General features: G+C 39.5%; 2 protein-coding genes across 2 annotated transcripts; one reads left to right on the top strand and one right to left on the bottom strand.

Annotated features, from left to right (window-relative positions):
• The first annotated feature begins 217 nt into the window (after positions 1-217).
• On the top strand, positions 218-5,728 carry LOC147236121 (uncharacterized). Its single transcript, XM_086163975.1, has 5 exons — positions 218-602; positions 1,559-1,668; positions 2,649-2,775; positions 3,016-3,117; positions 3,231-5,728. The coding sequence occupies exons 1-5, from the start codon at positions 264-266 to the stop codon at positions 3,744-3,746; spliced, it is 1,194 nt and encodes a 397-aa protein (XP_086020101.1). The 5' UTR covers positions 218-263; the 3' UTR covers positions 3,747-5,728.
• Positions 5,166-10,814, bottom strand: tk2 (thymidine kinase 2). Its single transcript, XM_086163977.1, has 10 exons — positions 10,608-10,814; positions 10,225-10,262; positions 9,797-9,871; positions 8,962-9,015; positions 8,793-8,882; positions 8,649-8,722; positions 8,376-8,464; positions 7,978-8,057; positions 7,816-7,896; positions 5,166-7,091 (listed from the first exon to the last, which is right to left on the bottom strand). Exons 1-10 carry the CDS (start codon positions 10,759-10,761, stop codon positions 7,005-7,007), a joined length of 822 nt encoding a protein of 273 aa, XP_086020103.1. The 5' UTR covers positions 10,762-10,814; the 3' UTR covers positions 5,166-7,004.
• Between the last annotated feature and the right edge of the window lie 1,439 nt (positions 10,815-12,253).

Below are 12,253 nucleotides of genomic sequence, written 5' to 3'. Positions count from 1 at the left end.
TTTTTCCCCTCCTCCTCATTGGCAACATTATATGTATTCATGTTATTACTTCCTTAATTAGTATAATAGTTTTGTGTGAACACCTGCTGCTCGAGGCGTTATTTTTGGGAAACAGGATATGAAAGTTTGTATTGGAAAAACAAAAAAAACAAAAAACAAAACAAAAAAAACAGCAAGAAAGCAGAAGAACCGGCTTCGCTTTTACTTCCTCTAAAAAGCCACACTTCCTCGTCGAGATCAAGCCGGGCGATCATCCGTTAATCATGAGAGAAACCACCGGTGCCGGTACCGGAGACCCGGAGTCCCGTCAGCAAATCCTGCTGGACTACCAGAGCCGCTTCCTCCGGCGGTGTCCCCGCGTTCAGCCGTGCCGTGACCCGGCGTTGCTCCGGCGGGCTGCTCGCTATCTGCTGGGAGTCCCGGAGCCCCGGGGGGCCTTCACGGTGTTCCCCTTCTACCGGACCGTTACCGAGGCCGCGGAGAACCGAGACACCGACTGCAAGAAACATCTGTCCGCTTTTCTGAAGGCCACCGAGCTGCTGGAGATCCTCTGCGTCAACCTCTTCATCCAACCTTGGAGGAAGGAGATCAGGACCCTCAAGGTGTTTTGGAGTGTGTGTGTGTGTGTGTGTGTGTGTTGTTTGCTTAAAAACTATCCGCCAGAGTTGTAAACCCAACTTCTCAATCAATAAGTTTTAATCTAATAATGTAGCTCAAGTATTAAAAGTAGTGTACATACAAGTATACATTTCAAACACCTTTATTTTGCTAAAAATAGTAAGGTCCAGTCCACTGATTATATTATTATTGGAGATTTATTTTGGTTTTTGAAAACATTTTCTTAACTATACAGTTGTTTTAACATGTTGTGTATATGGTTCCTGTAACACACATACACACACACATATATATGATTGTATATCTATAAGATAAGATGTACTTTATTGATCCCCCTATGGGAAATTATTTTGTCACAGCAACAATGATATCAATAAATATGAGTATAAATATAAATAAAAGAGACAATTAAAAGATAGCAAAGGACATCCACAAAAAATAGACAAATGAACAACAACACAGATACAAATAGACAACAGAATGAAAAAAAACAACCAAATAGAGAATAGACAACCAAAATGACAACAAGAATAAGAACGGAAACAGAGTGACAATAACAGGATGTGAATGGATGTATTTACATACATACATGTGCATATATACATATTCTATTGAGACAAAAATAGTGAGTCATGCAATGATAAACCGGGTGACTTTAGACAAAGCTCAATGGCGTGTTTGACAAAATGCAGTAACTTCATGGTTGTAATATTTGCAATACACTGCAAGTTCTCTTGAAAATGAACCGAGCCAATGGTGCATCAGTCTGCGGAATATGAAACTCTCCAAAACGGATCAAGACAGAAGAAAGCTTTCTAGCTGTCGTTGCTTTTGTGTTCACACTGTGCGCTTCCGGGGCCACCGTAGGTTTGAGAGCATTTCAAAAGAAAAACACGAAATCTTTGAATAACACTTTTGTGAACTTGTGTGTGTACGTCAGTGTTTTACAGGCCCATTTGTTTACGTGCTACAGCCGGTTTTCAGCAGCTCCACCATCCAGGAAATCCTCGCCTGCATCGGTTACCTGCCGCACAGCGACCCTACTAAGAAGTGAGGGAACGCCACGATCAACGAGACGACGATAAAACCTGTTTTTAGAGAGAAAAAAAACACAAACCGGGAAATACATATTCGCAGTATTCTTTTAAATGATTATTTCCGAGTAGTTTCCCAGTATCACTGGCCTGGCCTTTATTATTTTTACTCTGAGTGGTCTGCCTTCATTTCACATCTCTTCCTGTTCACTGAGGGACACATCAGCATTACGGTTGCCCTCAAAGGGCCGCATAAAATGCTAACAGTATAAATGCAACCAAATGTAAAATGAACTAAATGTAACTACTCCCCAATGTGAAATAAATCTGAATTTATTACTCATCCTAAATGCATTTGCGTAGATGTAAAAAAAAAATTATGATTACTAGTTGCTCTGTTCCCAAGCTAGCTTTCACTGCTGCAGTGTTTTTGGTGAACTCATTCTGCTGCCGTCGTAGTTTAGCTTTTAATTCTTGGGCAGTTTGTTGTTTTTCTGGAAGGCTAACTTTAGCATACTTAGCTCTGTGTCTGGTGTCAAAATGCCGACGTAGATTGAACTCTTTGACGACCGACACTGCCTCGTAACACAAAAGACATACCACTTTTTCTCCTTGAAGCACAAACATGTATTCCTCTTTCTTGAAACAGCTGCATCAACTTTTCTCTCCTGGACATTTAGGGATAATATCTGTTTCTCAATTCCACTTGTTGATGGATCATGATGTTATGGATACACATCATGATCGGCAAGAATGGTGGGAAATCTAGTTTATGGTCAATGCACGCGTTTGACTTCTTGATTTTAAGACAATCAGACCTTTTAAGACGTTCTTGCGGGCCACAGAAAATGACGTGGCGGGCCTCATTTGGCCCGCAGGCCTCGAGTTTGACACATGTGACCTAAGCGACCACGGACATCATTTTAACGGTTTAGTCCTTGTAATAATCTCTCTCAGCTGTGATTATCTTGCCCTCTAACCCCATCGTGTTCTCAGTGAGTACAGACTCAGCGTGGACGTGGACCCTGATAGAGCTGCGGTGGTGGGCTTTGAGCTGCTGCTGGCCAGAGTCAAGTGTCACCAACTGCTGGAGCTCCTGGAGCAGAACCAGCTGGGGTCAAAGGTAAAGGTCAACCTCTTCCGCATTGAATCCCAATTCAGAAATACCCAATTTATTGAAACTTGGCAAAAAAAAAAAAATCGAATCATGTATTTTTTTATGTAATACCATTCCAACTCTCCAGTTTGTGATTGCCCTTTTTTAAGCACTTTCTGTCTATTTCAAAGATACCGATGTCCTTAACATTTTTCGAGATGTCAGTCACTTTCCATTTAGTTTTAACAGTATTTTTTCCAAACTCAGGAGTGTCTGGATCTTCTCAAGAGGAACGAGGAGCCCCTGAAGAATGATGACCTGAAAGGGAAGGCGATGAACAGGCCAAAGGAAGACGCAGATAAAAGTGAGGTAAGACAGCATCGGTTCGGCTGGAGGCAAATCATTGGCTAATAAACATGTTTCATCGGCGTATCGCTCACTCGTGTTCACGACTCAAGTCACGGTGCCTTTTCTGTTTCCAGGAGTCTCTCTCGTCGGACTCCGGCCCTGTTGTGGCGCCCCAGGCTAGGTCCAGAGGCTCGGACCTTCACCTCTCCAACGACCCCTCCTTCGTGGAGATGCAGAAGAACTACCCTGACCTCCAAATCAGGGGGCGCCCCCTCCTGCAGGACAAACCTCACAAGTTGAAGACAAGCAGGGCCAGTGCCAGGAAGGCATCAACTTATCTAACTAGCGCCAAAGAAATCAACGTTGACAGCGGAGTTGCTCAGCCTCCCGACGGTAGAACCATCTTTCATAAAAACGACGTCGCCAAACCCTGCCGAGTGACCGACGATGACGGCAGAAGCGGTGATAGAGCCTGTTGTGAGACAGCCCGAGAAGCAAACACGACGGACAGCTTTGAGAACCGCGATGGGAGCCTGGTTGACCAGGAGTCCGAAGGTCCCAAGAACTTCTCTCTGTGCATCACACTTCGGGTCGGATCTGGCGCGGAACCGAGCTTATGTCAGCGGATGGACGAGGAGCGTGAAGACTGAAGCGTCTCATCACATCTACCACAGTGTGTGTGTGTGTGTGTGTGTGTGTGTGTGATTGTGCGCGCACACAACAGTTGATTCGTGAAAGAAGTATCAATTCCCTACCTTGTTACGCGGATTTGAGAAGACCTATAATCGCAACTCCTGTTTCATTAGTGAGGAATGAATATTAAAGATGATTCTAAAAAAAATGTAATACATGTATTTGGGAAATGAATGGATATATTGAGCAGTCAGTGTGTGTATACTGCCTTGGGAATTAATAATGATAAGAGAGCAAAATGAAGTACAGTGGCTTGAACTGGGCTGGGAAAAGTTTGGGTTCTGCCCCGACACTGCCAGTACTGACATACAATTACGGCTAAGAAAGTGCTTTGAGAAATCCGTTGAAGATTGAGAAGACGGTCAGAAATATTGATGAGCCGTAAGAAATGACAGAAAAAAAATAATGGAAAATAGACAGCAGTGAGCTGTAGTTTGGTCTTATGGTAAGAAAGAGTACTACAAATGGAGTATTCAAAGTCAAAATCAACTTTATAGTCAACACTGCCATACGTTGCTTGAGGAGCCACTCTGCAAAAGTACAAAAAATTTGAAAAAATTTGTCACAGAGATTGACGACGTGTTCAGCTGTGTTAGATATGGTTAGGTTTGATTTTTAAAGTGACAGGAGTGCTAAGTTGTAGTTTCCCAAAAAAAAAAAACTGCATCCTGCGCTTTCATGGACTCACTTACTCATTTAATTCAATGAAAAAATGCCACTGCACTTTCATCCTGCTATCACTTTTCTTTCTTTGTTTCATTCTTGCAACTGCACCTTTGCATTCCTGTCCATATCTACCTCAGCATAACTCATTGTCGTTCTGTGATAAATAATTTATAATATTTTTGTACTTTTGCATTGTGGGTCCCGGAGTAACGCTATTTCAACACTCCGTATGTGTGAACGTATGTTAGCATTGACAGAAAGTTAACCTTGATTTGCTTTGAGAATATAGATAAAGAAGGTCAGAGGGAGTTGCAAGATGCATTTTTTATATCAAGAAAAAGCACGAGAGAGGATGCGTGGTGCTGTATGAGGAAGTCAGAGAAGTATTACAGTGATGCAGGAAGGCTGACATATGATCTCCACGGACTGTGTTTGTATGCAGATGACGCTCTGATCTGTAGGGAGCGTAAAGAACCAAAGGATTGACTGAAAGAGGACATGAAGGAGATGTGAGGGAAGAAGATGAAGAGGAAAGGGACAAGATGGTGATTCACTGGGGAGACACGTGAAGGGAACCGCCCAAAAAAAAAAAAGAAAAAAAAAGATCAATATTAACAGTTAAATAAACTTGTTCAACAGTGGACACATATCTGATAAGACTTGGTTGGGATGTCTTGATGATGATATTGTCAGAAAAACAAAATTATTAATTTAATTAAAAAAAACATTTATTTATAAAATACATAAAATCAATCAAGGGAAATAGAATAACCAGGAAATTAGCAAAACAGAAAAACCTAAATAAATATAGAATACCTGGTACAAAATGAAGTATGTATTAATAAAATTGAAAATCTTAGATGACATAAAACTTGTCAAACAGAAGTTTTAAATATAAATGAAAAATTAACAAATAACTTACATTCATATATAAATACATAGAAAAGTTGCATTTTGTTAACTAAACTTCAGTAAAAGGAAATAAAAACTACGATGTTCAGTAATATATACATTGCACAGCCACAAGGCAATCAAAAATGTTTAAGTCCAGGCCAAAAAACGAAGTCAAACTTCTCCAAAAGGACATTTTTCATCATGAATTTGAAAAAACTTTTGTTTCCCCGTCCTTAGTAACTTACAAAAAAATACCCTTATTGATTCAAGTTTCTGTAACAGTTAAAAAGACTTGGGTTTCTGTTCCTGAAATCCGGAACTAAAACTCAACAGCAAACAGCACAGTTGCATCAGTAAAAAAAACAAAACAAAACAAAAACCAACACAAAGACAACAAAAGGAGGGCCTCCAAACCTCCAACACCACCACCATTACATCCTCACCGGAATGATAAGCCCAATTTTATCGCCTTTAAATCACACGATCTGCTAGAATCCACACCACAGTCTCATCCGCCAATAAACACAAATCCTGGCCCACTTTGCGATTGTCACGATTAAGAAACTATTTCTCTGCAAGCATTTCTAAAAAGGACAATCTGATGGAAAAGACAGACATAAGAAAACAGAGTGTGTTTTTACAGACAGGATGTACAGCAGATTAAGAGGATGTGGTGGGAGAAATCATATTCTCGATGTACAAATACTGCACATTGGATGTATAACTACTAAAAAAACGTTGAATAGCAGAAAATTCAAAACGGTAGGAATGAATTTCTACCTTCACATGTTTTGAGGTTTGAGATAGTTTTTTATCTGGTCCTTTCATATTGTACTGGAACTAAAACATCTGGTGATTTGGTTCACACACACACACACACACACACACACACACACACACACGCAGTATAAATCTCAGTCTGAACGATAAAACATTTCTCCTTGCATTCACTTCCTTCCAAAGCCTGGATGTCAGGACACTTTAAATTATAATCTAAAAAAATAAATAGACCTTGTTAGAATATTTCGTCATGATTATAATGCATTGTGTTGACATACATTCATTGTATTTACTGTTTATTTTGATTATAGTCCTTGTGTGATGTGAGGACGCTCACGTCAAGAGAGGGACTTGCAAAATCTCCTCCGTCAAATTATAGAATCTCCAACCTCACATCATTATTTCACTATCAATTGCAAAGAGTGTTGAAATGTAACTGCGAGACCCCATCATGTAATGTGAAGGAATGCACTATCTCGTAAGTGAATTTCTTGCTTGATTAGTTCCTGGCCGTTGTGACGTTTTTCCCTAAATGATAATCTGAACACACCGGGACAACAAAGTCCGGTCCCGCGGCAGGAGCCACAAAAAACGGACAACCTTCTTGTTTGAATTTGTTAAAATAGGAACGACTGCAGTGCCATGCGGAGCGATTCACTGAATCACATCCCGGTCTGCCTTTTTCCCCTCAGTGCTGAAAGTCAAAAATCAAAGCAGCAGCTAAAAACAAAAAAAAAAAAGTATTTGTATGGAAACCCCAGAAGAACGCAGACCTTGTACCCGACGATCCGGAGACACCGGCCGGTTTCGCCCACCGTTAAAAGAAGAGTTGTCCTTCTAAAAACTCCTGTGTTGGTTTGACCGGGGGTTTCTGCTCAGGGAGAGGCGGCCGCCAGGATTTTGTCCCGGTGCTCTTCGAACACGTGCTGCATCTTCTGGAGGTCGTGGTCGGCGGGAATGACCTGCACAAATTGCAGGATTTGAGGGAGGCAGGAAAAAAAAAAAAAAAGGTGTGATTTTTTTTTTTCCACAATTACATGCATCAAATTTCAAATGTGCAAAAATTGGCAAAAAAATAGGGGTCATTTTTGGAAATATAAAATATACTGTTCAAAAAAAATACAGGGAACACTTTAACATCGCAATGTACCGGTAACTTCAAGTCAATCACACTTTTGTGAAATCAAACTGTCTGCTGATTGATTTTGTCTTGTTTTAAGGACATTATATCAACGTTGGATCAGCCTGTAGTGTTTTTACACTTTTATTTGGAGTGTGACTCCAAATCCAGACCTCCATGGGTTCATAAATTTGATTTCCATTCATAATTTTTGTGTGTTTTTTTGGTCAGCACTTTCAACTATGGAAACTAACAAAGTATTTAATCAGAATATTTCATCCATTCAGATCTAGGATGTGTTATTTCAGTGTTCTTTTTATTTTTTGGAGCTGTGTATATCATGAAAAATTAACAATAATTTTATTTGTTCCGTTTGTTATTTTGATCATTTCACACCAAAAATTGTTCCTTTTCTTCATGTGATGCTCACTGTACCTGAGCGAAGGCAGTAACAATATCTTATTAATTAAGATTTATCAATTTGTAAAATGGGGGAATTACAGCCGATAAAACACGGAGTTGCGTGAACCGGACGCTGATTTGATGTCCAGAGTGCAAAAACTCACCAAGACGGGGGCGGGGGGACAGGAGGAGACGCCTCGGATCAGCCAGTCCTCGTAAAGTCGGTGGATGGACTCCAGATACTCCTGAGGATTAAAAAAAAAACAAAGAAGGCATTTTACAATAAGTCTCCCTTTCGTCCATCGCGGTGTCAAGTGTTTCCTCACCAGCGGGACGACCTTCTCCTCCTCCCTGCATCTCTGCTTCAGCCTCTCGTAGCAAGTCTGAGGAGACGTCTGCAGATAGACTGGGACAAGGGGATGTACGGTTTTCGGATGCGTGGCAAAACTTTCATCGCTTCAACTAAACCCTTCCAGGTTTAAACCTTAAATCATCACTTGGAAAATTATGTAGGAAAAAAACAAAACAAGAAAAACATGCTGTGATTTCTGATAACAGGATAAGCAAAATATAAAATATATCTAAAATATATGAAAATAAGGAAATGAATTAAATTAATTTATGTATTCTTTAAAAAATAAATTTATTAATAAAAAAACAAAACAAACAAACAATAAAAAATAAATTAAAAAAAAAAACCGCTTGATTTCTATCCTTGTCTTACCAATCAGGTTGACAGGAAGGGAAATGTTCTCCGTGATCCAGTCGAACCACTTGCAGAGAACAGCGTACTCCGCCTCTGGCAGTCGGCCACTGACACACACACACACACACACACACACACACACACACGTGCTATAAGATCCCCACCTTACATCGTTTCTGATGTTAAACTCAGTAATTCCGAGTAAAATATTTAGCAATTGTGTATTAGCAAATGTGAAAAATCCCACAGAGTAGCTACATTATTGAAAACAACATGTCTCTGAAGTCTTACCTCCTGAAGAGATTCTCCACAAAAATGTGTTTGGCGCTAAAGATGGACCTCTCCATCATCCTGACGGGAGCGGCCTGCAACCACCGACGGCTGTTAGTTCGCGGAGTCGATGGGTCGGCGGCGTGCCGGAGAAACCCAACTCACCGAGCGAGACAGGTGCGACTCCAGCATGGTGAGCTGGACGTAGGTCTGCAGCGTCAGACCCCAGCGCTCAGGGTCCTGGTACATCAGGGCCTGCAGAGATGCAAACATGTCCATTTCACCGATGGATGCAAGAAAGAGAGACTGCTTTGACATGTATCTGGTATCTTACCAGCAGGTTTTGTCCTCCGACGTCCCTCCACTTACTGACAGGCTCAAATATGACCTGGAATGGACAAAAGAAGAGGCTTTCATTATTTCCCCATTTCATTCTGTCTGTTTTGACTTAATCAAAACGGCAAAGAAATGCCGAAATGAAATCTTAACTTATGCGTCGTCACAGAAGCACATCAGAATTCTCTTCTTTCCTTTTCAGCACGGCCACTTTACGATCACTCCATACTAAAAGTTTGATCGTGTGTTTTTACCTCACATTGCATTCACACTACCCAACCTTTTCTGCTACTATCATCTATTTTTATTCTAGTGTGTACATACTTTGTCTATTTAAATTGTTTTCGCCACATTTCTTATGCATACCACTAGCTGGGAGTCCTTGCAAAATGTCATTAAGCTGCATCATAAAATTTTGGCTATATATGTGTATGGGTGTGTGTGTATGGGTGTGTGTATACACACACAAATACATAATGTGTATGTATATACACACACACACACACACAAACAAATCATACATAAGTATAACTATATATATATATATATATATATATATATATATATATATATATACACACATATACACACACACATATATACTAATGTACACATACACCACACCAAAAAAAAAAAAAAAAAAGATTTTTTTTTTTCATATTTTTTAATATGAGTGAACGTGTGATACAGATCTACTTTTCTCGCTACGCTATTAGATGCAGCAATGCAAATTTAATCTCTCATTCTTGGACAATGACAATCAGGACATTCAAAGGAAATGGCATACTTCTGTCAGATTTAATGGAAAATGACGTTGCTATGTGTCGTCGTACCTCGATATTGCTGCTTTTGTCGAAATATTGCAGACACGTGGTCTTTCCACAGGCGATGTTTCCCTCCACGCAGATCTGAGGACAGACAGACGACAGAGAAAAATACAATATTAAGCCTAAACACATTTGAGCTATGTAATCATGACCCGATGAGGGCACTGTGTAAAACCATTGAAAGAGAGACGTCAGAAACAAAATATAAAAATAAACATCCCCTAAAATTGTATTAATTCATTAAAAGTCACAGAATTAATACTGGAACTACCTAGAAATCAAAGTGAAATACATTGAAGTTAATATTTGTATCGGTACATTCAGCGCACCTTTGGGTCTTGACAACTTAACATGAGGAAAGAGTTTTTTAAATTTAAAAAATAAATAAATAACATAAAAAAATTAAATGAATAAATACGTAACCAGAGACTCACCACTGTCTTCTTCCTGTCTCCCTCTCGAACCAGTTTTCCTGGGGAAAAAACAAAACAACACACAAACACAAAGATGAGATCAATCTGAATGTTTAAAGTGGGTTTGTGAGATTAAGAATTCAGTTACTGCTCAAACCAGTTCTGACTTCAGGATCCTTAAATTACCCAGACGGACGAATTAAATCCGATCTGGGGTGAAACCCGCGTCTTGAATATCTTATTGTTAGTTAAGCGCGTATTAGATTTCGCGTGTGTTTATGTTTCGGAGTGTAAGACAGTTCCTCGCTAACGCAAAAGTTGTTGTTTTTCATCTGACAGCCCTACTTTGTTTTGAAAAACAAAAACATCTGAGTAGTCAGACTACTTCCGGTCACATGACCTACCTGCGTGTCCAGAAGAGTCGCCCCGGTCCCGGGTCTGGATCAAACCCTCCGGCCCGGTCCCTGCGGCACCGAGTAACGGTGATGCCACCGGACGACGGGCCGAGAAGAGGCGACGGAACCAGGCGGTACACATCCCGCATCTACCGGCTAGCATGCTGTCCGTTACCCACCCCGCCACTCCGCTCAGTTCCGGCGGATGGATACAGAGCGTGCCGGAAACAGGAAGTGACCTAACATTTCTGTGACGTCACGTAGGTCACATGACATGTTCAACACGCCATCTGCTGGTCGGGAACTAGAAGTACACACACGTTTAGCTGATGAATTTTATTTTATTTTGTTATTTTTTGTTATATTTTATCGTATTTTATTATATTTTATGTTTCTACATTTTTTCTTATATTTAATATTTTCATCCTTGTTCATGTCACTCCATTCACATCATGTTTATTTTAGTCATTATTATTGTCACTCTGTTTCTTTTCTTATCTTTTTTTGTGTTTTGTTTTGTCTTGTTATATCCTGTCTTCTGCCTTTCTATAAATTCATATTTATTTGACATTATAACTGTTACACTGCTGTTCCAAAGGAATTTCTGATCTTATCCTTGTTGTTAATGTCGTCTTAGTTGTCTATCACCCTTGCTTTTTTTTGTATTTATTGATATTGCCATTGTTTTAGTACTGTGACAAAAGAATTTCACCTATGGGGTTCAAAATAGCATAGCTTGTTGTTTTTCTGTGTGAATGGATAAAAAATGGATACCAAACGACACAGCTTGTGTCACCCAATGTAAACTACTCTACAAAAAAATGAGTCATTTTTTCTTTTTATCTTGTCTAATAAATATCTTGGAGTGTGGGTCAAAAATCTCATTATCTACACATTTCACATGTTTTTTTTCCCCCCATGACATTCTGCATGTCCTTCAAGATATCGGCTAAATTACTTTAACTTTTTCTGAGCAATAATTTCCTGTGCATCATGTATTTCTTGTGCATCGTGTAATTGCAAGTGTATTTGCAGTGTATTTGCAGTCCCTATGTCCTCTATTGTAAGTCGCTTTGGATAAACGCGTCTGCCAAATGTAATGTAATGTAATTTACGACCTGTGGTGTATTTTTTTCTCTATTAGCTGTCTCCGATACTGTTCTGCATTGCTGTATTGTTCAGTGTTATTGTCGGTTATTGTCTCTGTTGCTATTCAAACTTTATAACACTCTTTCTGCAAGAAGGAAACCTGACAGCAATAAACTCAATATCATATTTCAACTGAACGGATGTAATGTTGGAGCCGGGATTAATAAAGTTCTGTTTTATTCTATTGTATTCTATATATACGTAAGTGTGAATGTATATATACGTAAGTATGTTGGTATATATAGAAATATACTGTATTTGCGACAAGAATTGAAAATTAGTATCACTAAAACTGAAACAGTTCATCAGTTTTATTCTTTGTATTGTTCCTATCTTAAATTTTTTCTATTTTTTTTTTACATAAAAACAGCTCCGTTGATAGTAAAACCATTTATCACCATTGTCATTTTTCCTGCTGACCCTGGTGTCAAAAAAGGATAAGCAAAGTCTCTTGTCGCATTCTTCTTATCGTTGAAGACATTTTCACCACTCATCCTATTCTATGT

Source organism: Fistularia commersonii, chromosome 2 (genome assembly GCF_037954325.1).
Source record: "Fistularia commersonii isolate RoL2024-O1a breed Wild chromosome 2, RoL_Fcom_v1.0, whole genome shotgun sequence".
NCBI lineage: Eukaryota > Metazoa > Chordata > Actinopteri > Syngnathiformes > Fistulariidae > Fistularia > Fistularia commersonii.
This window is presented reverse-complemented; position numbering and strand designations above follow the sequence as displayed.